Source organism: Pseudopipra pipra, chromosome 2 (genome assembly GCF_036250125.1).
Source record: "Pseudopipra pipra isolate bDixPip1 chromosome 2, bDixPip1.hap1, whole genome shotgun sequence".
NCBI lineage: Eukaryota > Metazoa > Chordata > Aves > Passeriformes > Pipridae > Pseudopipra > Pseudopipra pipra.
In genome coordinates this window covers 31,513,523-31,540,677 of record NC_087550.1, presented here as the reverse complement: position 1 = coordinate 31,540,677, position 27,155 = coordinate 31,513,523, and the positions used below count along the sequence as shown (strand labels likewise).

Sequence of the window (27,155 nt, the reverse complement as noted above, 5' to 3'; positions counted from 1 at the left end):
ATTCTGTAATGAGAGAGAGCCTCAGGATTTTTCCTCCTCTCTGATGTGACACAGTATCCTCAGGCAAAGCCATACAGGAGAAGGCAAACAGGGAAGGCTTGTTCAGAGACTGCACAGAAGATTGTCTCGGAAATATTATGTGCAGTAGGTAATAACTCACACAGAACCACCACAGAAATTAGTAGTAGTAGTAGTAGTAGTAGTAGTAGTAGTAGTAGTAGTAGTAGTAGTAGTAGTAGTGTTATTATATTATTATTTTATCATTAGTTCATTATCATGATTTGACTTATTGAATAGCCAAGTAATGAGTGACAGCTTGAGATGAAGACTAACCCTTGCTCATACAGGCAGATGAGCTGGAAATAAAACCAAGGAGACCCTCCCTTCCATCCAGCCATTTTAGAGGAATCTGCCTGAATGAGCAATAAGAAGAAAAGAAAATCTCCATGTCCCTGCCAGGTTTTTAAAGCCAGAAGCTGCAGTGAGGACTGTGCGGGGACCTGCTCGTTAAAAGAGGGCTTTCTGCAGCCATCGTGCTTCCAGATGAGTCACTTTACACTGAAATGTTGAAAGTGGAATTTAACCATTGCAGGCTGTTTTATATTCTTCCCCTGTGTTATGACAGCAACAAAACATGAGCATTTTATTTCTGTCTACAGTTGCAGGATCATGCTGTGATAGCAAGTGGCTCTTAAATGCAATAGAGCAGGATTCCCTTCCTTTCTGTCACACCCAGCATATTGTAGGCACATATTTGCGTAAAACAAATTCATTCACATATGATACCTGAACACATAATCCATTTTCTTCTATGCCTATCTATGCATCCAACACTGATGTTTCCCATAAAGTTCTGTTCACTCGCAACCCTTTCCAGCCAAACCGGCTTCCAGACACAATCCAGCCCTCCTTCCTACTGTTTGTATATTTTCGTGAAGCATGTGGAAGAAAATACAAACTTTGGAAAATTTCACATCACAAATGACAGAATTAAACATAGGTAAATGGAAGCACAGGAAGCATTTTCAGATGATAAAAATGGTCAAACTGGAGCCTCTGGAGTAAGCCCCAGCTCTTTTGTCATTTAAAAGTAGCCTGGACAAGGCATTGATCATTGAATCATATACCACAACTTTCTCATTGCCATGTCTTCTGATCCCTGTTTCTCTGGATCACATACCTCCTTGTGATAGACCAAAGTATATTTGAGCTATTTTACCAGCTTTGCTGACCAAAGCTATGGCCCTGCAGATTGAATCAGTTCTTTTATCAGAGAGGAATGACTAACAAGAGCACAACAGCAAAGGAACTAGCTCCCCATCAGTGGCTGCTTCGTCTCTCTTCAGAGTGCATAACCAGAGCGCCCTGGCATCTCCTTCCAAAACATTTTTGGTACTTGCCTTGCAGGTCTGGAAGATGGGAGAGATAGTTCTGACTTTGAGCATCCACCACCTCAAAAACAGCCAACATGTCATAAACCTTGCACTAACCCCCTGCAGCTCCGAGTGACACTTAAAATCCAATACTCTGTTGTGCAGCACTTCCCCCTCCCCTCCTCCCTATGACCGTGAGGCTGTCACTAAATTGCTTGTTGAACAAGTTCAGTGTTATTGGCCACCAGGGGACTCTGGGTGACCTCTGGCATATTGTGGAACTGCTGCACCTGAATCCAGTTTCTCTTCTAGGTTTTTTTTTGTTGTTGTTGTTGTTTTTTCGTTGTTTTTTTTTTTTCACTTTTGTCTTGTTGAACTGTCAGGTAATTGTTGGAGCCAGAACAGCTCTATTTCCAGGGAGTGTTTTGGAGTCAGCACTTTTATCATTATCTACATCATATTAATAAAAACCCTTCTCTCCATCCCATGAGCACTGACTTCAGGAAGAGTCCTGTTTTCTGCAATGCCTGTTACAGACTGTGCTGGAAGGAGTAGTTTTTGGCATTCCTTATGGAGCAACATTTTGGAGGCAAGGGCTGCTCTGGGGTGCTCAGCCAGGGAGTGAGCTATAGTGCTGTACTTTCTGGCAGAGCTTCTTTCAACGTCAATCTGTTTGAGGGACTGGCTCTGCCAGTGTTCATCGTTCAGGGAAGGCATCCTCACACTGCGGGTGCTTTGGCCTGGGCTTGGACCGTCACACTGTCTGCACATCTGTCCATCAGCCCCTTGTTACGTTTTGCAGATATAGTGGCCAGTTTTCAAAGGATCTAATGCAGGGAAGGGAGTTGAACTCTTGAGGCTTTCGGAAAATAGATGAGCCATATGAAAACAGATGAGCAAGAGAAGGAGGCAAATCCTTTATTTCTCCACAAATGAAATCTGCTTGATGAACTCAACCTCATTACCCCCTGCAGCTGTGTACACTGGTGGGGTGGAGAAGGGACCTCTCCTCTAAGCCCATGAGTTGGCATTTGCGTTTCACACATTGCCAACCAATCATCATCTCGAGCACTGCTTTGCTGGGTAGTCGCTCACCTCCACTGCCTCACTGGTGTTGGTGCTTGGCAGGTTGCTGAGCAGGCACGTTGCCTCTCAGCCAACCCTCGTGCAGTGCAGCCATGCCAGCGGTCAATACCTGCCAGGCTGCTGAGGTTGATGGGCTCCTCCTGCACCTACACCATCTGGGAGCTGGTGAGGTACATCCAAATGGGGACTTGTCTCCAGGTAATGGTCAGGTGGAACATAGGGAGGAGGCTGATTACTGAAAAATGGCTTTGTTAACAGAGAGCTAGGTGGTAAATAAAAAGGGGGTGGGGGGGTGTAAAAAAGAGAGAGAGCTTTTACACAGGCAAATAGTGATAGGACGAGGGGAACATTTTTAAACAAAAAGAGGAGACATATAGATTAGATGATAGGAAGAAAATCTATTCCCAGAGAATAGTGAGGCAGAGGTTGCTCAGAGAAGCTGTGGATGCCCCATTCCTGGAAGTGTTCAAGGGCAGGTTGGATGGGGCTATGAGCAACCTGGTCTAGTTGGTGGCATCCCTGCCCATGGTGGCAAGGGTTAGAACTAGATGATCTTTAAGATCTCTTCCAACACAAGCATTTCTATGATTCCTTGATAAATAGGAAGGAGTTAATGATGAATAATATTTCAGGGAAGTCATAACTTCCAAGCCTTTTGGAAGAAGAGACTTTCTGTGTTATAAGCCATATGGTTGTAAGAGAAACACCTATCTGTGTATAATGGCACAAGGATAGAAAGAAACTTGGAAACATGTTCACGTATTTCACATCTTGGATCCTGGATGGGAAATTAAAGCTTTCAGTCTCACACTGGAAGGCGGTATTTAAAAACAACAGATGATAGGATCTGGCGATGGTATTTCAAATCCTCAAGAGGTGCCGGTAAAATGCAGGAGGCTATTCAGAGATCTCTGTATTGTGCTGCTCTCTTGAGCTTTGTGCAGCAGAGAACAAATGATGAAGGTCGTTCTCTTCTCTCCAAAGGGTTGTTACTAGATAAAGTGAAATGTCACCTAAGGACATCTGATTAAAAAAGACTATGAGAAAAAATAAACCCAGCGTTTGTCACTCACATCAAGCAACAAATATTGAAATAAAATAACAATGAATTCCCTTCTTTCTTCTGCAAAACTGGTTTTATAGATACCTTGGCTTACAGTTGCTAACAGCAGCAGCATTTTTTAGAGAATAGCACATGCCACTGCAGCTTTGGATGGAAAATTTCTGTTTCTTTTCCTTGCCAGTTCATTGAAATGACTTATAAGATTAAACAGAAATGGTAATTTCAAAGTCAGGGATCCTGCCCCTTTGAACTACATATAATCTGTTTGCCTCTACCTCCTTTATATTCACAGCAGTGTATACAAACTGACTGTGCTCTGGTTTGTTTGAATTTGTTGATGGGGGTTTTTTTTCTGTTGTATGTGTTTGCTTTTCCTTTTAAAAAAGTGCTGTTCCCAAATACACTCCTTTATGAAAGAAGTGCACTCAAAAAGTCATTTCAAAGTCATCCTGGGCTTGTTTTCAAGTTAACAAAGATGTGTTTAGTTATAGGAGTAGTTGATAGTTAATTTTGAGCAACCTGGTCTAGTGGAAGGTGTCTCTGCCTGTGGCAGAGAGTTTGGAACTAGGTGATCTTTAAGGTCCCTTCCAGCCTGAATTATTCTGTGATTCTAAGTGACTGTCATGTTCAGCATTACAGCTTTGCACATCTCATCTCCCACTTCCCTACTTGAAAAAAAAGATGGGGAAAGCCCAGAAGCAACCAGTGCCCAGTAGAAAACCCTTTAGTTGTGATTTTGTTCTTGACTAAGACACATAAAGGTAGGTGTCTGCCTGTGAATTTGCTATCCAGTGGTGTCCAGACCCACTGCTTTGTTGGGGCAATCTAATTTGGAGGCACTCACGGAGGATCTATACCTAATAATTTGCTCAGATTTGAAAAGGTGTAGGAGTTCCTGCAGCTCATCAAGAATAAGGTGATGAAGACAAACTAGAATGAGAAAGGAGGACATTTCTGATGGAATTATTCACCCATGCCCAGTACTGTCTGACCTCCCCAAGCTCCCTTCTCCAAGGTGATAATCAGTAGATGGTGTAATTAATTCCAGGGACTCTTTATCACTCAACTGCTGGTAAACAAGGTGATGTATATATAGATGGTGATACATAAATGATCACAGGACATAGCAATGTAGCACAGAAGACCTGATTTACATCCTTGAGTGAACGGTGATTCAGTGTAAGTATTGGGAAGTGCCTTTTCCCATCACTTGTAAATGTTTCTGAGGCGATTTGGAAGAGCAATGTGATATATAGTGGTAGTGGGACCACCTAGAGTCAACCCATATGAGATACACCCAAGAAGAATAACCCTCCATTAAAACCTCTTTGAAGAGGAAAGAGCTAATGACCAGGGCTGTGCAATGTGCACTTATTTAGAACAGTAAGTGTTTCATGAAGCCTAGAAACCTAATTGCTCCATGTCCATCATCTGTGACATCTACATTAATTACGTCCATTTTTTGCATAATTAGAGCACTTGTGGAATTGGCAGGAAAGCTGGGCTCGGCTCCCTATCAGTCTGTTAATTATATTGCTCTCTAGGCGGTGTGTGAGATGCCCTACAGGCAGGATGGGGAGAACCAGAAAGAGCTCCTCCTCCATAGGAGGCTGGTTCCTGCTCCAGCTGCTTTGCTGTGAGCCGAAAGGGGAAAAGGAGAAGATACACCAGCCTGCTCAGCACTTTGAATAAAAGTCAGTTCAGGGTAATTTAATGTTTTACACCCCAAAATGTGCTCTTGAAGTTGTGTACCTCTATTCTCTTATAGTTTTCTCTTTTATCAGTCAAAACTGCTCATAACCTGTAAGCGAGTTACAATGGTAAATCCTTTATTTTTTTAATACTTTAAGACTCTTCTCTGGAAACGGCCACCATAGAAATAAGGGTTTATTTCACTTCCCTTACCATGTTACAAGTCTGAAATGCCTGCATCACCTGAATTGTCTTCTTGCACCCGAGGAAGGATGTCAGCCTTTTGCTTGTGGACAGTTTAAGGCAATATCCATCATGGATGTTAAATTTCCTCAAAATAATTGGAGTGCAGCAAACTTTTCTTTGTATCCTATTTTTAATCCTGGGTGTCATTACATTATTGAATTGAGCCTTTGGCAATGCCAGGGGAGTTTTGTCATAGCATCCTCTTGCTTTTGTGAAATTAGAGCAAATAATTGTTCATGAACAGGAGTCTGTAAAAAGCCTGTGCTCCCATGAATTGATGAGAGCATTTCCAAAAACATTTTGCAGTAACGATGAGCTGCTGACTCGTGTGCTTGCTTCATTATATGCTAACAGCAAAAGTGACTTTGTATGTACCTGACTGCAAATGATCCAGGCTGTTGTCTCTCAGCAGTTTTGCTTCAGTATAAGCCAAACCTTGAGCATCAGGTATGACTGGCCTTAGCTCAGGGAGCCTGGCACATTGTAGGGGTTTGCAGGAAATAGGACTTGGATTCAGTGCCTTCCTTGAGTTTTGAACAACCTAATTTGGCCAGGCTGAAATGGGATATAGAGTGGTCATGGCCACCTGGGGGGTCATACAGGTCATACAGGGGTTTTGGAGGCAGCACAAGGAGGTGCAAAGTGAAGTTAAAATAGAAAGAACTTTTACAAATACTTCCACACTTCACAGAAAATCTGAAATCATTTGGTAAAGCATCACGGGCACAAGATGAGTTGTTTCTTATATGCAGAAGAAGAACACTGAGATACAACCTAATTAGTGTCCCAACGCGACCCTCACACCACTGAGACAAAAAATCCTTTTCTGCCTCTTCATCCTTCAGATATTAAATACAGTTCAGTTTATAGAAACAATGTACATTAGGGGAAATAACTTGACAATGCATCTCTTCCATCAAAAAACAATTAAAATTAGGAAAAAATGTGATAAGGGAAAAAAAATTATGGAACTCCTCATTACATGTTTCCAGGATGCTCTGCTGGTCTCTAGCATCCTAATGATGCCTTTGGGTCACAAGGCTTCTCTTTCTAATATGTCTTTCTCTTCTTTCTCTCCTTGCTCAGTCAATTTTGGGGGTCCAGTGTGAAGTGCAGAAGCAGCTGAAGGCCTTTGTCACTCTCGAGCGCTTCGAACGGATCTACAGCTCCAGCATCGCTGGGTGCCAGCATATCAAGAAGAACAAGAACTTTGCTTCTGGAGGCTCCATCTTCGGCAAGGGCGTCAAGTTCGCCATGAAGGATGGGCGAGTGGCCACCGACATTATCAGCGTGGCCAACGAGGACGGGCGGAGGATCGCGGCCATCCTGAACAACGCCCATTACCTGGAGAACTTGCACTTCACCATCGACGGGGTGGACACACACTATTTCATTAAGCAGGGGCCATCGGAGGGTGACCTGTCCATCCTGGGCCTCAGCGGCGGGCGGAGAACCCTGGAGAACGGCGTGAATGTGACAGTGTCCCAGATCAACACAGTGCTGAGTGGGAGGACTAGACGTTACACAGACATCCAGCTCCAGTACGGTGCACTGTGTCTAAACACTCGCTACGGGACCACCTTGGACGAGGAGAAGGCACGTGTCCTGGAGCTGGCCCGACAGCGCGCTGTCACCCAAGCTTGGTCCCGGGAACAGCAGAGACTGCGGGATGGGGAGGAGGGTATTCGATCATGGACAGAAGGGGAGAGGCAACAAGTGCTAAACACGGGCCGGGTACAGGGCTACGATGGCTATTTTGTGATCTCAGTGGAGCAGTACCCCGAACTCTCAGACAGCGCCAACAACATCCACTTCATGAGACAGAGTGAAATGGGCAGAAGGTGACAGAGAGGGTCAATGCGGTGACTTCTTGCCAAAGACAGCTACTCTTTTGTGGCCACTTACCTGACTGTGTTGTACTCAATACTTTTTCTAAACTGAACAAGGGGGGGGGAGGAAAATAGAAAGAAAAGGAATAATACAGTTGCACTGTAACTCATGCAACATACTTTTTTCCCTCTTTAATTTGGCCTTCACGTGTTTTTTGCAATGACCAGAAGGTATATTTTGCCGTAGTGTGATCACAGTGAAATTTACTGTCTCTTGTCCTTTTTTGGTTTTGTTTTGTTTTCGTTTTTCCCCCTCTTTTGTGAGGAATTTGAAGTGGGGAGTCGTCAGCGTACGTACGTCCTTAGGTGTAAGTGCGAAATGGGTGTCTATGCTAACTCGTGTCATCCTAACCCTTTCTGGTTTGGGCAGGGACAGAGAGCCTTCCACCCAAAACATGGGGAGTCCACGGCATGCCAGAGAGCTCTTCCTGGAAAGAAAGGAGATGGAAGACAACACTGATTCTGACACTCTGAAAGTGACCGTCCGAATCATGTGCCTCAAAAGAGACCTTACCAGTAGTTTTCATGTTTCAGTTGGGACATAAAGTGTTTCCTTGGGGGCTCCTGCTGAGCAGAAGTAGATTATAGAGGCAAAGGAGCTGATTATATTACTTTGCAAGATGATTCTCTTCCTTCCTGAACTGGAATAAAAAAAAGAAAAAAAACAGTCTTTTTTCATTATGAGAGTAGATACTTTTGGGGGGTTTTTGTGTGTGCACAAATCCTGGTTTTAGTTAAATAACCTAGCAAAAGCCAAGAAAAGGGACTCCTGCTCTATTGAGAAAAGCTAAAATAAATCCTCTCTCTCATACGTAGAGCTGTTCTATAGGTGGATTTAATGCACCCATGTTGTACATTTGCTAATGGCATAACTTCATTAAATGTATAGTGTTTCAGTACATGAGGCTACGTGTTTAACAGTCCACTGTGCTGTATCTGATAAAACCAGTTAATTTTTAAGAAGCTGATTTGAATTTAAAAGTAGTTATAGTATCCCAGTGACATACCACTGAAAATTAGAGCCAAACCCTGCTTTTCCTGATTCTGGAGCTTGTATTTATTGGCTGGGAAATGCAGTTTTGAGTAGCATGCTGGCAAGTCGTTTATGACTATGGCAGATAAATGTCTCCCGGGGACTTTGGCAGCAGGGATTTTAAAATGCTTAATAAGTAGCAACAGCTTGTGCGTGGTGGGACAAGAAGGAGAATATTGGAATCAGCTCTCTCACTGTTTCTTACACGAGCTCGAATTAAATGGAGAGCACAGTTGACTGTTAGCAGTGACGAAGGGGGAGATTGAGTGGAAATGCCCACTGCAGAGGGGACCAAGTGCTTTAATGAGAAACTGCTGACAAAGTCACTCGGCATGCTAATGTAATTTGTATTCACATAACCTCTGTGCTCTGGTATTTGCAAGAGTCCTTGAAATTCAAGGGAGCAAGGAGATGAGCTCAGCATCCTCTTCCCTGCCTGAAACAGTCCTGTGATAGCAAGGGCTGTTCCTGCAGGCAGAGATGTTACCCCACCTCTCAATGGAGCTCTGGCTGGAGGTGGCCAGTCCTGGTCCCAAACAGATGTCTTATCACACTGACACCAGCACGTATCCCGATTCTAAGAGCTCTCACTGTGTTTCTTTGGGAACAGCTCAGTCCTGGCTTTTTATTCCATCCACTTTGGTTTTTGCTTCCCAGTTCTTCAGAGAGATAACCCAAGATGTGCAAATCCATGCCAAGGCTGTTTCCTGACTTGGAGCCCTACAATGCACCTGTGTCCTCGGAGCCAGCTCTTCTGCACTCATGCCACCAGCACTGCCATCCTCCAGCACAGACTGATACTCGTTTGCAGGGTCTCACCCCCCAGACAAAGCGGGGGTGTTATGTTGGGCACGCAGTCCTCGAGCAGCGAAACATTGGCAGCCCCAGTGCTATCACGGTTTCCCCGTAGATGCCAGCTGCCAGCTCCGTCTGCCTTGCCTGTCTGTTCCAGGGTGCTTGCCAGAAGGAAGGTGATGGGATGGAAATTCCCCTAACAGACTGTTCCTCCTCCAGTTCCCAATCCCTAATGCCTTTGGCTGTGTGGCCATAACCACCGGTATGGTTTTGATTTTATGGTGGTCTCTCCTGCTTGCAGTGAGGGTGATGATGCTGGTGTTGTGTCCCAGTGCTGTACTCTGAACCACCCCTTGCAGCACACAACCTTTATTACTTTGGCAGGAGTCAACCACGGGCAGCTGGAAAGGGTATCCAGTTCTGGCAGAGTCAGCTCGGAGAAGATGCATTGGCCAGACCAGCTCTAGGCTTTGGCACGGGAGCAGTTACTTTAGGCTGCCGCCTGCCAGGAATGGTTAAAAGGCCATGGCATTACCACCTGTATTGCCAGCATCAAGCTCTTGGGAAGCCTCGATTGCCCCAAGGATGCACTGGTGGGGATTAGGGGAAATGTTAGACAAACCAGCAGTAGCCACCTACTCAAAGGAGGCAGCACCCTCTTCACAATGCTACCCAGCTCCCTGCTTCCCCATCCCCAAGTCACATCAGGGACAAATCCCTCTTAGAACCTCAAACTTGTGATGACTGTGAATATCTAAAACAGCATGAATGGAGGAAAAAACGTCTGCAGGAAGCTGGGTCGAAAGGTATAAATCCCTGGTGAATACCTGCAGTGCAGAGAGGACTCAATGTGCCTCCCATTTACACTGCCCCACTCCGAGCGGCTCCGAAGAGAACTGGTGCTTCTGTATCCATCCCCATCCATATGTTACAATGCTAAGAGGAGTAGTGCAAGAGTAAATGGGCCATGTTTCCATGGAGCCAAGAAAAGGGATTCAAGTGTGAAACATTCCTACTGGAACCCTGCCAGCCTGAGATGGCACCTCTACAGCCTTACAGAGACTCTTCAGGTTATTACATGAGCTAATGACTTTGAGGAGTTCACCCATGTTTCAAGAGTCTTACAGTCCTGCCGTGCACACTCAGCATGCCTGGACCCAGGAGCCATCCTGCTCTGCACCATGGCAAAGGCAAACCCCTCGAGTTGCATTTCTCAGCATCCTCAAGCAGCGGTGGGATGCAACTGCGCCTGTCTGCCTGCCAGGTCCACGAGGATCTCCTGGGCCTGCACATGGCGTGGGAACTATGAACATTAGGTCAAAAAGGGGAAAAAAGTATATATGTAAAAGTATATATATGTATATGTTGCTCCTCTCTATCAAAACAAAAAACTTAAAAGGGATGGCTGTCTAGTGTTCGGGACAAACCTGACCAAAGACACCTACTACATTCCTAAATCCTCAGCCTCTGTGAAAGTTTTCAACTTCACCTAGATGGCAAAACAAGAACATTTTCAGTCCTGAAGCCCTAAATTTACCCCTCCATTACTGAAAAATGCTTTTTCTACAGTATCTCAAGTGCATTCCCATGGAATGGGTTGAGAACACAAAGAGTTGTGCCCTCATCAAGGGACTGCACTCCACTATCCACAAGCATTTTCATTCAACTGATGGCACCATAGCCACTTCCCAGCCCTTGTGTTGCCCCTTCTGCCTCCGCTATGGGCCATGCTGTGTGTGCCTGACCCTTCTTGCTTTGCTTATAGGAAGGGGCGCAGCAATTCATTGCTTTGGTAGGACTGGGAGGTCCTGGGTGCAAATCCCACAGCACTAACCCCCATCTCATAGAATCATAGAATGGTTTGGGATGGAAGGTACCTTAAAGATCATCTCATTCCAATCCTCCTGCCATGATCAGGAATACCTTCCATGAGATCGGGGTTGGTCAGAGGTCCATCGAACCTGGTCTTGAACACTTCCACGGATGGGGCAGCCACAACTTCTCTGGGCAACCTGTCCAGTACCTCACCACCCTCACAGTAAAGAATTTCTTCCTAATATCTAACATAAATCTGCTTTCTGTCAATTTGAAGCCATTCTTCTTTGTTCTGTCTCTCCATGCCCCTGTCCAAAGTCTCTCTCCAGCTCTCTTAGAGCCCCTTTAGGCACTGCAAGGGTCTCTAAGGTCTCCCCAGAGCATTTTCCAGGTTGAACACCCCAACTCTCTCAGCCTGTCTCTATAGCAGAGGTGCTGCAGCCTTCTGAGCATCTTTGTGACCTCATCTGGACTCTCTCCAATAGGTTCATGTCTTTCTTGTGTCAGAGACCCCAGAGCTGGACACAGCACTTAAGGTGAGGTCTCACAAGAGCAGAGGGGCAGAATCCACTCCTTTGACCTGCTGCTCATGCTGCTGGTGGTGCAGCCCAGGACATAATTGGCTGTCTGGGCTATCAGTGCACATTGCTGGATCATGTTGAGCTTCTCACCCACCAACACCCCCAAGGCTACACTTGATCCATTCTCCGCCCAGTCTGTATCCGTGCTTGGGATTGGCCCGACCCAGATACAGGAACTTGCTGTTGACCTTCTTGAACTTCATGAGGTCTGCACAGGCCAACCACACAGGCTTGTCAAGGTCCCTCTGGATGGCATCCCTTCCCTCCAGCATGTCCACCATTGCTCTAGATACTCTTTCAAAGGCCAGTTGCATGCCAGACCATCTCCAAGGGATAAGGTCACTGCGGTCTCACATGCTTTGAGGCTTGATTTTGAGAAGTCGTTTTTATCTTGACTCCCCAAACGAGGAGTGATTCCTCACCAAAAGGAATTTCCTTTCAAAATGCAAAAATACAAAGGTGTAGCTTAAATTACTTTGGACTCTGGACTTGTCTCTAGTCCAAAGGGTGGTGAGACGGATTGTGACCAAATCTCACAGCTCAGAGGAGAAAGTCCAGTGGTCTGGAGCAGGGGCTGCATCTCCCAGTGAGAATGGCAAGGACTAACAGCTCAAGCCTTCAGTAGCTGGTGCTGGTACCAAAACATGCTCCATTTGAAGGGACAACAGTGATGGGGCCTACTTGATGTGGCATCCAGGCAGGAGCAGTGCCATGAGGACTCCTTCAGCTGCTTCAGGAGCAGCTGAAAAACATCCTGTGTGCTCAGCCCAAGGGGAGAGAAGCAAGACTAATTTGGCATCACGAGAAATGCCACAATGTTTATTTCCACTGAGATCTTTATTTTATTTTATTTTTTTCCCCTTTCAACTGAAGATTGGCGCTTGGAAAAATCATTAAGCAGCGGTGACCAGAGGGAATCATGCAGCTCATCATATCTTTGTCATCACAGCTATTGATCAGAGCCACAATGAAAATGTGCCAACAATTCTAAACAGCACCAGGTGAGAGCCGATGAAACCAAAGGTCGTTAAGAGCCCCAATGCTTGATTCGGGTTTAGAAGGCACAGATGACTGGGAGCAGTCCCTGAGACACCATTTGGCTGTAGCTTAGAAACAGTGAGGGATTTCTGTAATATATCTGTGATTGCTTTGTTGAGCGTAGGGATCGGCATGAGATTCTGCTCAGTCTATTATACAGACAGTGTAACCAGAATAAATCAAAATTGTTTAAAAAAAAATCTAATAAAGTACTTTTTCAGCTGTGACTTGTAAGTGTCACCGTGATGGATGGCACCACAATCCATTATGCAAAGACAAGGCTCTTAACATGAAATTTTAGAATTCAATTTTACGATTTACAGAGAGGGCCCCCCTCATATTTACGGCACAGCAGTCTGTTTTGATTCAATCTCTGCGTAATTGAAACCAGGGCCAGGGATCAAGGTTAGTCCTCCGGCCGCTTTTTAAAAGGGGAGGAGAAATAACCACCTATAACATTAATAATGGAGCTAAAGAGATTGCTTTGCTTGTTAAATCTCACTCACTTTGTCTCCTTGCGCTGGTGGCACTGACAAATGTGGGGAATACGGACACAGTGCCTCCATGCCAGGGATGTGTTTGATGGGATAAAATCTGGCTGCCATGTGGGCAGCAGCATCCTCCATCCCATAGTGAGCCTGGCTTGGGGGCATTTTTGCTCCTGTTGTTACAGTCCTCCAGAGGATAGAAGTTTTTCAGCACCTCTTTTTATTATAATCACTCATTTTATTATGATCACTAAATAGTCCCCTGTTACACCAAAGAATTTTCATGAGTTTTGTGTAAAAAAAAAAAAACCACAGCTTGCTTGTGTTTGCTTTTTGTTGTTGTTTTTCATCTCTAGGGTATATTTAAATAAAATTACTTGCGACTGTAGAGGAAACTTCAAACAGACACCATGGGAACACACAGGGCCCTGTCCAGCACCCCCCATCTCACTCCTGGATGAAGGGCCATTGCATGTCCCGAGGGGCCATTTCCTGTGGCAGTTTTCCATCCTCTGCCACTCCCACCAAAAACAATCTGGCCCACCCAAGGGAAACCTTTTGTGTTTCTTTTCTGCTCTCCTTTAATTACCATAAAACTTTGTGTTCCTGACCAAGTATTACATGGTTCAGCTGTTAACTCTGATCCCAAAGGTCAGTGCTTTCTGGGGAGCATAGAAAACCACAAATGAAAATCAACTAAAAATATATATACATATATATATTATTTTTTTCTCCTTAGAGCTGGAAACTGTTCAAGCAAACAATAAAACTTTCCAAAAAGAAAATTAAAATGTTTGGACAGTTCACAGATGCTATTAAAATAACCAATCAAAAAATCACACTTTTCTATTAAAGAAAAATGTTTATTTTGTGAGAGGACTTCTAATGCAGCTCCAGCCAAGAAGAGGACTTTGTATCAAAGCTGCATCTGTAAGCCCAGCACTGAAGACTCTTGTCATTACCCTGTGTAATAATTTTCCTGAAGTCTGGAACTAATTTTTTGAGAAATTTTTTTTCTCAACACTTTGTGTTTCTAATACTGTATTCTTGACTGTGTAAATACAACCAGGCTGTAAATAAGTGCAGATGTAGATACCTTCTAGAAAAAAAAAAAAAGCAGACAGAAGTGACCATGTGTAGCCTTCGGTGACAAATAAAACAATATTTTGTGTTTAAGTACTGCTTTCTTTTTTTTTTTTCTGTGAAAATGTTCAATTTCTTCACCTCAGCTCTTTGGTCCTTACATGGGAGATGGACCTGGTAAAGGAGTTGACCAAAGTGCCCACCCACTCCTCAAATTTACACTCAAAGGTGCATGGCCCACCTGTAGATGGGATACAAGATTGCAAGTGTCCCCAGGGCTTTGCTGATCCAGGCAGTAATGCTAGGGATTCCGAGCATCCCTGAGACATCAGGGAAGCTCTCATTCTAGCAGAAAGGTAAGCAAACTGGGAAACTACATCATGGACTCCAAAAAATGTTTAAAAAAATAAAGATATCATTAGATTTAGTGATATGCCCTGTAGAAACCTGTGCATCTGATCCTCATTCATGCAGAGGGAGAGGAAAAATTGCCGCAGCATGTGCCACAGTAACCCAGGGAAACCCTGGTGTGATCCTTAATACCACCTGGTCTAGCCCCACTGGTGGCTTATTCTGATGCTTCAGGAAAAGATCAAGAATCACTTCAGAAAACATGGCTAGATGTGTGTTGAGGGAAATATTCTTGCTGGTCCATGGGGACAACCTAATGGAAAGATGAAGCATAGCACTGGGTGGCAATCACTGGAGGAGGAGCAGGGAGTGCCTCCATTGCCATCCAGGTTGACTGCCTGAGCACGGCTCTGCTCTCCAAAACCAGGTGAATTGGGTCTTTCAGAACAAAAGGTAGAGTCCAGCATTGCTGGGTGGAATTCCCTCCTCTGGAGATAGGTGGCTGTGATAGGGGAAATAAACAGCACCTCTCTTTTTCCTTTGACACCAGACAGAGCCACAGGGACCAGTTCAGACCTCTTTGCATGCGTGTCATGTTAGGTAAGAGGCGTCCAACTGCTGGTGGATATTAGTGTGTGCGAGATTTCCCTAAGGTTTCTACCTGGCTTTGGCCATTCCTGGTGGGATGCCATTCTCTCCACCAACAACATGTGTTTTTTTTCAGGGCCGTGTTCCTCAGTCTTCAGTTTCCAGCCACCAGACTTGTTGCAGCTCCTGAACCCTCCTGCAAAGCAAATGTCCCCTTGGCACCAATCAAGTCCCCTCTTTGCTGTCCCTTTGCTACACCAAGCAGGATAGACTCCTTCAGCCTCATAGCACAAAGTCTGCTTTCCAGTTGCTGGGTATTTTTAGTTTCTCCATCCTCTGACATGCTTAGCCACCTTTCCTTCAGCAGGAGAGTTTCACTTACCTTATGCATAAGGCCGGATCTTGATCCCATACTCGTCAGAGATTTTTGTCTCCAAGGAAGGCGTTGCCCCCTTCTTTCTTGCCCTGGAAAGTGCCCATTGAAATAATTACATGGCCAGCTTGATATTTTCCCCTGAGCTTCTGGTTTCCCATGGGGCTGATCTGAAGCCTTTCCTCCAAGACAGATGCATTAGTTTGCATCGCGTTGTTACTCACATGCATTTTCCTGGGCTGTGCTTAGCCAGGGAATTCAGATCAGCCTGCGACAGTGACCTGCCCTCCCCAGTACGTTCCGTCCATCACTCGCCGTGCCACCTGCAGTTTATCATCAGAAAAGACCCTGACTTAAATCACTGATAATGATATTGAAATGCATTGGACCAAGGACTAATCCCTGAGGGTAGCCAAGGAAACGGCAACATTTTAAGTTGTCGGCGAACCAGGTTTGGCTCTTCCTCATGTGGTTGTGCCAGATAAGACCAATGTTTTAATCAAAATATCGTAGGTAGTAAATCAAGTGCTTTCAGGAGAACTGCCCTGCCATGTCAGTCCAATAAGCCAGAGCAGACTTACCACACTATGTTTTTAATAGGGGCCGTAGCCAGAGGCCTCTGGCTTATCTTTCACAACACTACAAGGAGACTCTCCTTGCTTTTAAGACGAAAGCACAGAAAAAATTGTCCTCTTCTGCATTCTCCATAGGAAGCCTCAGCCATGGACCACATCTCACATATAGCTGGAAAGTACTAAAAACAAAGAATGGTGATTACATTTGGATGGGAGAAATAGACATGGGTAGAACAGGTGGCTCATCCCCACAGAAGTGCTCCAGCCTCATGATTCTTCCCAGGGCCAAAATTTTGACACTGGCTGGCACAGCACATCACACAGCTCATCTGAAATATTGGTCCCTCTAGGACTTTTTAGCTCAGTTGTGTCTTGAGATGGTGTATGTCCCCATGCAGTGCTGCAATGCAACAATGTGGGCAGGTAAGTACCAGCTGCAGCAACTCCCCATCCCTCCACTGCACAGCATGGAGGGGGCAACGCTGCACCTCCAGGCTACAGAAAGCCCAAGGTTGCAACCTAATGTTCCCAGTGCCTTTTGGTTCTCCTCTGCAAAGGTGTAGGTTGGAGATATAGAAAAGTTGAGCTGCTGCTGAGAGCAGGGACAGAGACTCTTCTTCAGAGATTGACCTGCTTTAAAACATTATATGGTTGTTAGTGTGTCTCTTTGAAGTAACTGAGCTCAGGTTTTTGTGGAATCATGACAGTTCTGGTTTGAACCAGTTGTTTCTATGTGGTGATCATTTGCAGAGAATTTTCCAGGGCAAGATGAGCTCCTTTGAATGCAGCCTGCTAAAATAATGACAGTCAGGGCAAGGGAATTGCATGGATTATTGTGAGTCGGATGTTTAAAAATTATTTCTTCGTTTCTGTCTAGAAAACTGCTCCAACTACCAACCCACTACATAAACCACGAGCCCTAACACCTCCTTCTCCTCCAGCATATTGTTTGTAAAAACACAAGCCTTTCTAAGTCCTGCCAGCATATCCTTGTCAAGATTTACTTGGTGAACAATGGGAAGGAATATAGGAACAGATTAAGCACCATGTCTTTGCAGTTTACAACACAGCATGCTTAGGCTTAAAACCAGCTCATCGCCCACTCTCTGAATTAAATGAAATAAACCCACAGGCAAAACATGGTTCTGAGTTTGGGCTTCGATCTGCTACATTATTCCATCTGCTTGAGCGTCTCCAATTCCACCTCTCGAGATACAGAGTGGAGTTTTTTAAACCAAAGCTCAGAAAATATTTTTTTACCCCAGGGTTTTCCCAGCAGAAATCAGCAGGCAGATCATTAGAGCAAACTTGTTCAGCAAAGCCAGTCCCACAAGTGAAATGCTACAAGCCAGTGGGACCACAACATGGCTTTGATTTCTGCCTCCAAGAGCAGGAGATAAGAGGGATCCATAAACTCTTTGCTATGCTGTTATTTTCCATCCAGAAGATCCTCGTGTATTCTAAGTGTTTTACACAACCAGACCTCATCATAGAATCACAGAATCATTTAGGTTGGAAAAGATCTCTAAGATCATTGAGTCCAACCATTAACCTAGCACTGCCAAGCCCACCACTAAACCACCTTCCCAAGGCCCACATCTACACATCTTTTAAATCCCTCCAGGGATGGTGACTTCACCACTTCTCTGGGCAGCTGGTTCCAATGCCTGACAACCCTTTTGATGTTGAACTGCCTTGCAGCAGTGACAGTTTTGGGCCATTGCAGGAGTGTTGTTCATACTCTTCAGGCTCTGGAGGTGGCTCAGGAAAAGGAGCTATCAGCCAGCCAACAGCAGCAAGGGGGGCAGTTCCAGAAACAAGGCAGATAAGGAGAAACAAGAAGAAAAATCCAGTGTTGCACTGGACATGTGTGGAATTTCAACCAACTTCCTCCTGGACCCACCAGAATCATTCAGGATGGTGGAGGAGCTGGTGGATGAACGTCTCCATATCTGTCGAAAATTCCCAGGATTAGTTGCATCTGCTAGGGAAGCTGGCCATCGGGGTAGGGTGTGCCTTAGGATGTCGGAGTTCCTGTGAGGCTGATGCTGTCTACCCCCTGCTCGTGCCTCTGAAACCTTCCCATGAGCACACCTTCCACCAGCGAGGAATTCCAACCTCCACATGAAGCTGGAGTGCATCTGCAAGAGGGAGCGACTGGTGGAGGACATGTTGTGCTTCTTCCACCACCCTAAGGAGGAGCTGAGGAAAACTCGGTGTTCCAGACTACTGCACGTCTCCTCTGCACCAGTCCCTACCTAGACATGGAGAAAACACCCGTTGGTTCCAGATATTGTTAAAAGCAGCCTGGGTGGTTTTGCCTCACAGCAGGAGATACTAGAATAAAAAGATCAGTAAGGGTCAGTCAGGAGCTCCCCTTTCTATACCTAAAAATCTTCTGCATTTATATTGCCAGTATACAGCAAACCTTTACAATAGTCAAGGGGCAAGTCCCAAGGGTGCAACTATCCCAAGGATCTCACGGATTTTCCACTGAGACCTTCAGGGCCCAACAGGTGGGTGACACCAAGAAAAAGAAAGATTTTTTCACCAGTGTAAATACAACTCCTAGAGTAGTTTCATGTCAGCTGATGGATCTCAGCTGACAGATTTCAGCATGCCTGAGTTTTGGTCCAGGAGCCTAAAATGACAGCTGTAAGACGTTAGACTGTTCTGTCTGTCATCTTGGACATGTCCTGCACTAGACCTAGGGTCCTCTTCTGTTCATTCTTACCTCTTCTGTACATTCTTGCTTGGGCCAGCTCTGCTTTGGGGCAGAGAGCTGGGGCAAGAGGATATTGTGCAGGGGCATTGCCTGCCTCTGCTCCACACCCTCAAACTCCCTCCCCAGTGCTTGCAGGCCTCTGCAAGTCACACGAGAAAAAGCCACCTCCAGCATTTGATAATGCAGCACCAAGGAGGGTCTCCTGCATCATGCCCATGGCTTTGGGAAGCTCAGGGTTTAACACCTACACAGCATGCAGGACACCTAGGTGTGCTGCTCACAGCCCACTACTGAAAGGGAGCTGTATAGTCACACAGAAATATATGTGTATATAGAAATACATGCATATTTTCAAAAGAAGTAGCCTTCAGATGGACTTTCAGGTATTTATAAGCATTTAAGAGACTCTTCTATCCCTTCCTGCTCTCCCCCCACTCTCACGGAGACACAAACCCCCATCCCTACTCTCCTCCCTGCAGGTGTACTTTGAGTAAGCAAAGCACCGTGTGATTGCTTGGTGCCCTACATCCCCAGGTCTTGTCATCTGGCAGCTTTTCTAAACACGGCTTTCTTCCTCTCAGCAATTCTGTGGGGACCTTGAGAAATGACTGCAGCAAACATGCCCTGGCACTTCAAAGTTGGAGGGCTGACGACTCTTAGTAGAAATGCACTTTTCTACTTGTCTTCTTTTTTTTTTTCTGTATTCCCCTCACATGTCTAACAACGCCATCTGTGCTGGCACAAGCTCTGTCTCTGGCCATGAACCTGGGCAAGGGAGTGATCCAGGTCCAAGGATGCTTTTAATATTTTCTATGATCAAGCAGGGAAACGCAGAGTCCTCTACAAACACCCTTGGAAAGGCATAAAAAGGAGTCCTGTTTTCACATTTTGCAACATAAAACTACTTAGACATGGCCAAATTCTTCCTCCTAAATTTAGTTTTCTAGCTGAAACATGTAGACGAAGAACCCACTGCCACACATTCCTCTACAACCAATAGGGAACAAGTGACTGAGGTCTTAGGTGTGTGGGACCAACATCCTCAGTTAAGTGGATGAATTGGCTCTATAGTAAAATAAAGTCAGCTGAACTTGATGGAGAAAAACCAACACAACCTTTTGAACTCAGGCTTTTCCTCTTCATCTTTTATTTTCTCTTCCTGGAGTAAGAAATTAAATGCTCCCCATCATCCCAGCAAGAAACACGCTGTGAGGAAATTGGCTCATAAACCAGCCAACAGGATGAACTGCAAAGCCAAAAATGTCTTTCATAAGGGTCCCCCTTCAGGAATGGTCTGAAGTACCTGTTTCAGCTGGGACTGCAATGAGCATCAGAGCCCCACTTGTACTTGCTCAGACACTTTTGTCACACTTGTCTTTATCTGTGTCTTTTCTCCAGCTCTTCATCCCAGTGTCTGTGACCTTCCAGTGCCCCACGAACATTCATTTTACACCCGTCTGTGAATTTCTCAAGGACAGCAGCCCACAAAGCAGCGTGCCAACCCCTCATTTAGAATTACTTATTTCTTTTCTTTCCTTACAAGACCTTCTTCCATGTGTTTTCAGACCTCGTTCTTATTTGGTTTCCTTCTTTTCACGGTCTCCAGTGGATTTACACCTTTCCAGACACACAGCAGACTGGAGTCCAGCTGTGATATCAGTGGACTGGTCAGGCAACATGGCCTTACAGTCACAATCAGTACTTGAATTAACCACAGCAGCTGCACTCAAAACACCCTGGGAAAGGCTGGCTTGCAGCACAGCCAGCATGGGTTGTAGACAGCTACTGTGCAAGTTGCCATTCAAATCCCTGAACTGATGGAATGTTAATGGTAGGTAATTTCTAAGGTTTATAGTAGAAGAAAGAGGTGACCTCCCATGTCTACACTGATGAGCTGAATTTGAGCCTCCTGGTTGCAGTCCTTTCCTGGTACCGTTGCTGCTCTGATGAAAAAAGTGGAGGAGAAAGGAGGTCAGGTAGAATTAGGAGAATTTGGACTGTTTTTTGGCCAAACAATCATAAAAAGCTCACTCCAAACCTTCAGTTTTGTACAGAATGATTTGGGCATGTTTTAAAAAGTTTTCTTTTGCCACAAGTCAATCTTTGTAACCAAAAGGCTGTTTATAGAATGAGGACTTCTTTAAATATCACTTAAATATGTAAAAACACTCACTTTCAACAATCTATGAAGGAAAAAAGTTGCATTTTGATATTCCCAAAGTTTTCCTGTAAATGCCTAATGAATCTATTCAAATGTAACTGAAATTCACAAATCATTTTGGTTGCCTTACCTGTCACTTTGACAAGCGTGTTCCTTCTCCAAACACCATGGTTGCTATCTGTCTGCTTCAGCCTCTTAGCTGCAGGAGGAGGTTGGCAGAGTGCACCAGTTCTTGTGGGTCCACCTTTGGGACCAGCCCAGCTCTGCTCCTGGCCTTGGCTCACCACCATGTGCAGAGGGACTTGCTGAGGTATTTATGATTGCCCAGTCTGGCTCAGTGTCTGAGCTCTCTGTGTGCAATGACACTTTTTAGGAGCACAGAACAAGTGCTGAGCATGGGTGAACTTCAGTCCAAACCTAATGGTTTACCTGGATGTTTTCCACTGTCTCATTTCCTTGGCACTCTTTGGATGCTCCACACCATGCCCAAACTACCAACAGTGGATGTGCTTGTGCTAAGACATGGACAACCACCCACACCACCACAACCAGGTTGTGGCAAGACCCACTGGAGAGACAGTTTACCACTGTGCAGCATCCAGCCACAGCCAGGGCCCTCAGCCCCTGCTGCAACACCATAGACCAGAGGAATTGCCCCACCTCAGCTGGGGATCTCTCTCGAGCAGCAGACCCTATACACATCCCTTGTGGGGACATAAAAACACCCCCCAACATTTATTGCCAATGTTTGTTAGGGACATAAAACAGGAGGTTTTTGAGCAAAAAAAAAAAAATCACCTCTCATACCATTTTCTCTTAAAAGAAAATCTTGAAGTGTTTATCAGTCTAACTTTTGATATTCGCTATGCCAATGGATCATATTGTCCTGATAATAAAAAAGAATAAAATCAAAATATATGAAGGCTGTGGATAAATCTCCTTTTTTGAAAATAATTTAAATGCAAAAAATAACATAGCCGAAGCCCGCAGAAAATGTCCAGTACTCCAGTTACTGGAGAGAAATTCTACATAGCCTGTACATTTTTTTAAAATATGAGTTTATTTTGACATGATCCCTGCATTTTCAGCTGTCAGAAAGGAGAAAAAAAATGCTTCCCAAGGCCATTCAAGATAAACCATAGTTTCCTATCTCCTTTGACTGAAAATACCAATGAAACTTCTTCCAGTTATTCCCCATCTTCCTCTGGTTTCTTCTTATTAGTCTTATCATTTTAGTGCCTCCTTTGATATATAATCCCTTTACGTTATGCAATGATAAATCAAAATAAAGTGCACCACTGAGTTATTTTATTGTTATTAAAAGGTCAGCAGTATGAGAGTCGCATCCTATCACATATCCTAGAGAATTCATGGGAGGTTCATTAAAAAAAAAAGGAGACACTGTGCTTCTTGAATATGTTTAAAAGCTACAACATCCCTTCAGCTGAGCTCTGTCATGGATCTTGCAACACAGCATGGTCCAGACTGCAAAGGCTGCAAGAAACACAACCCTGTCCTTTGAAGGGGACTGCAAATGTCATCCCTGGCTGATGGGAACATTGAATTAGTAATGAGGTCTGCTCGTCTAGGAGATGCTGTCTCTCCAAGACCTTCCAAGTGATCAGGGTCCATTATGCACAACAAGAGTCTCCATCATCCCCACCACAGCTCCCTGATGCCCTGTCCCACTGCTTTTATAGCCAGGGGATGCTGGGGATTCATCAGGGAAGGTTGTTTTAGAGACAGTAAAACATTCTTCAGAAGCCTTATCACCCCCTCTCTCACACGGCAGTGACATCTGAAACAAGCATTATTTTAGCTTTTATTAAGGACCTGTCAATAAGCTCTTCCTGAAAGTGTTCTAAAAATACATCACCGTGCCTTTTCCCATCACTTGCATGAATGCAACAGCTTGATTCTGCAAGAGCTTACTTGGTTAGCATATGCCCAGGAGAATATTCTCTGGAGCATCAGATTTTTTCCTTCTCTGTATTTCAGGAGCACTAATCCAGGTGCTACCAGGTCAGGGCAGAATGTGTCCAGAAGCAGCTGAAGACAAAAAAAGGGAAGGTAAGAAAATGCAGCACTACATTTTAAGTAGTTTCCTATTCCTTCCTCACCTTCTAGCTCCTTTTCAGAAAACCAACATGAACTGGGGACTGTGCAAGAGGCAACACAGAAGGAAACATGGAGAAAGTGTGGTTCCTGACTCCCTAAGAAAAAAAAGGACATCAAACACTCTCTCATTGTGGGGATTGGCAAAAAAAAGGGTTGGATCTCCCCCCTGCATTTGGAACTTGCTCATCTTGGGGGAAAAAAAAAAAAAAAAAAAAAACACAAAGAAGAATGGAGTTGCTCATGAATGTACATTTTCAACTTTTTATCCAGCTCAATTCATTCACCAAGCTCATTAACAAAATATTTTTGCTCTCAGTTTGGATGGGAAACACCAGGCAAACACACTTAACAGAATTGACTGCTAAAGGCAGTAACAGGCAAGTCAAAATCCCCAAACCCCTGAGGGCACTAGAGAAAATGGCACAGGCTCAGACGTCCAGCCCTATCAATTTGGGCAGCAAGAGGTAATCCACCACCTTTGCTCCTTAGTGCTCTACCTGATTTCTGGAGCAAACCAGCTACCAGCTGTGTGCACATCCAGCAGACATCTTGCCTCCAGAAATTGCCCAATTTTCAATGACTTTGTGTCATTCTTCTGCCCTCTGCCACCAGACATGGTGCACAGAGCTTTGGGAGTTCAGTTTTGCTGCAGAAAGGTCTATGCTGGCCTCCAAAGGGCTGGGATGTCATGTGAAAGCAAAGCAAGCAAAGGAAGAAGAAATTAACAAGGAGGTGGCACATGCCTTGTCCCCACTGGTCATGTATTAGCAAAGCACATGGGCTGTTTGCACAACACAAACATATCACATAGTGTTTGCTCAAAATTGGCTTGGGTGAGCTATTAACACTTCATTAATACGTGATGAAAGGCAAATTTAGAGAGCTCCCCAAAGTGACTGAGAGCTCCAAGGGGCCCGCAAATGAAATGATAATGTAATGTAAATAAGGCTGTGGAATACAAAGATTGGGAATTAGTGTGTGGTCTAATAAAAGCAGTTAGATATTACCGGAAATGCATTCCCCACCGTCCCTCCACCTTCCCCAGTTTCACACAAAGGTAATAGTGCAAGATTATAAATTGCAAGAACAAAATTTTCCATCTCCAGGAAAAAAAAAAGAGCTAAAATAGAACAAATATAGGGCTTATATGGATACATCAAATTCTCCCACTTTTGCCTTTAGTGGTCTTTTTCCTTTTTCTCCCTCCCCCCTCCCCTCTGGGCTATTTCTGTAAAGAAAAGTGGGTGGAGAAAACACACTGGTATGCAGGAGACATAGTCCTGGCATTTCAAAAATTAGATTTGATATCTTTCTTTAGACTCTTTTGAAACAGCATCAGTCCTTTTCTCACTAAATATTTCACAGCTGTGCCACCTGAAATCCCAAGAGGAGTGCCCATGTTGCTTATTAACTCACTCAGACAAGAATTAGCTTGGGTGATATTGTCTGACTTTGGCCAATGACACCAAACACATTTTAGGCAGATAGTGGATAGTGAGGATAGAAGTCCATTAACATTAATATCTTTCTAACCATTAAAGAGGCCATTAATGCTTGTGCTTATTTTTAGTATATTCAAAACATACTGAATTAATCCACTCTCAGTCCCATAAATGCATCTCTGCCCATTTTTAGGCATTTATTTTGCATTAGGATCTTGTTCCGCCTTGAGGTCACTGTGCCACCAGCTATCCAAGAGAACAGATAGATTTTCACACAAACTTGAACCCAAGGCTTTCACTGATCCTTTTCAGAGCTGTCATATACAGTAGAAGTAGCCTCTTCTCCAAGAGAAGTGATCATCATGGAGGAGGCGTCCATTCTGTCTACCATTAGGCTCCTGAAGTATTGCAATCCATCCCACTAATTGCAGTACTCTCCTGTTATAGTCAATCCAGTGCAATAGGGCCGTGATCCATCTCATCCTAAAACAGATGGCTACATTAGGGCAGATGTTTCACACCCTAGAACTCTCTTCTCTGGCTATGAAGGGAGGTGAAGCCGAGCTCAGATGGTGTTTGCCGTTGGCTGCCACGAGTCTCACCCTCACTGACAACTCCTTGGCCATGTGCACTCTATTCCCCCCAAGTGAACAGGCTGGTGCCACGGCCTCACAGAAGGTGCGTGCATGGAAGGAAAAGCTTGAATTATTCTTCAGCAGCAAATCTATGCCCTAAAAATAATTTCTAGCAAGTAGCTGGGAGAGATTTTCTTAGAGGCTCTGTGAAGAGCCAAAGAAGCATGGAAAGTTATGTGTCTTTTGGGGGAAAAGAAATTCCTGGCTTTCCAAGGGGATATTAATGACTAGCAGATGGTTAAGAGACTAGAAAAAACAGATAGTTCAAGAATGCCATAAAATAGGACTCCTACATCAGTCTACCCATTGAATTAAAACATTAGGTATCCCTCTTTTTGTGAATGGAATTCACCAGCACTGATCTGTTCAGGCCAAGACAAGCAGGTTTATACCCCTGCCCCAATCAAATCTCTGGCTTCTCCTCATGTGAGTCTTTACTAGTCAAGTCAGTGGGCCCATTTCTCCCACCACCACACTCCTGTAGGTGATTTTTCACATAAATGCAATGTGAAGTATGTTTTTCATCACTTCTGACCCTTTACACTCTCATTCCACATCCCTCTGCGTGTTGGTTAACGTGAGAATGGTAGATACTGCCTGTTTCCAAGCCTGGGATGAAAGTCTGGGGATATTTTCATCTTTCCATGAGCCTGTTTGATTAGCCTTATTGTTGCTATTGGCACATGGATCAACAGTTATCAATAGCCAAATGCACAGCATTTGCCACAGGTTCTCTGGGTGGTGAGTCCTGACAACAACAACAGCCTGCTACTTATTAAGTCAAATGCATTCAGTTTTATGTCAATTGACAGATATGTGGTTATTTGGCACAAAACCAGAAATTGAATTCCCACGGATGCACAATTGTGCTGAAATATATGTTATTCAAAAATCCGGTTACCTTCACATAAATGCAAATGTCTGCTTCTTTCGTGATGAACAGCAGCTCTTCACATCCTCGCCTGAATTAAATTCATTTATTTCCTACTCTCTGAGGGAAAAAAAGAGAAAAAGCAAAGGTCCAGAATCACGTCCAAAGCTTAGCAAGGCCAATTGCTGACTAGAGAACATCTGTCCTGTACCCCTGTAAACCCCACCAGGGAAGCGCAGTCTTCCAAACTTTTGGAAAGGAGGACAGCAGCACTGCTGGATCTCTGCCTGGAAGCGGTCCATGCTGTACACATGGCTTGGACACAGAGAGCCAAGCAGAGGCTCATGTTTTCATCCATTTTCTGTGCACACACTGCAGGGTTTATAAATCACCACTTTACATCCAGAATATTCCTGGAAAACAGATTGCTTCTGACAAGGGTTTCTTTTTTATTATTTTATTTTTTAAATATAGATTTTTTTTTTAATACGACATGCCTCCATTGTGCTATATATTTCAGATGACAAACTTCCCAGCTGGTAATTTCCAATCATTTATAACACTGTCGTGAGAGTCCATATTTTTATATCATACCATATATCTGAAATACATTGGAAAATATAAAATTATATGAAACTGATAATAAATACATCTCAGCAGACAGACACACGCATGAGAAAACTTTCTGATTTTTCTTCTCTGCCATATTATGTCTTTATCTATTCTCCACGTATCATTCTCTGAGGCTTTTGCTGAGATTTACCACTAGGAAGTCAGCAAAAGTGAACAGACTCTGCTGAACAGGATCTGTTTCATTGCAGAAGTTGTTCTGTCTTTGGCTCAGAAAATCTCAGGCTTTCTTCATGTAGTAAGTCATAAAAAAAACCCAAACCAATGTTCATTATGTGACACTGTCCATGAAAGAGCAATATACCCGACCTGCTCTGGTTAGAGGTGCAGCAGGTGAAAGCAGTATTGGACAATACAGCACAAGGCAGTATTGGAGCACCTCTGACAGCTAGGGTCAATTAACCATACCCTCACAGACAAGATTTGTAACCCACTGATGAACCTGCTGCCAAGGTTATGCATCTTCTGAAGGCAATCTTGCCTTCAGACCTATGACCATTAGGT

General features: G+C 44.4%; 1 protein-coding gene across 18 annotated transcripts in view; it reads left to right on the top strand.

Moving 5' to 3' along the window:
• The window catches only part of TENM4 (teneurin transmembrane protein 4), a 1,582,078-nt gene extending 1,567,803 nt beyond the window's left edge, over positions 1–14,275 (top strand). For all 18 annotated transcript variants that reach the window (XM_064644892.1, XM_064644901.1, XM_064644900.1 and 15 more), the window contains one exon: positions 6,547–14,275. In XM_064644892.1, coding sequence (XP_064500962.1) covers positions 6,547–7,305 — 759 coding nt within the window. In that variant the 3' untranslated portion in view covers positions 7,306–14,275. The remainder of the gene's footprint in view (positions 1–6,546) is intronic.
• The last annotated feature ends 12,880 nt before the right edge of the window (positions 14,276–27,155 follow it).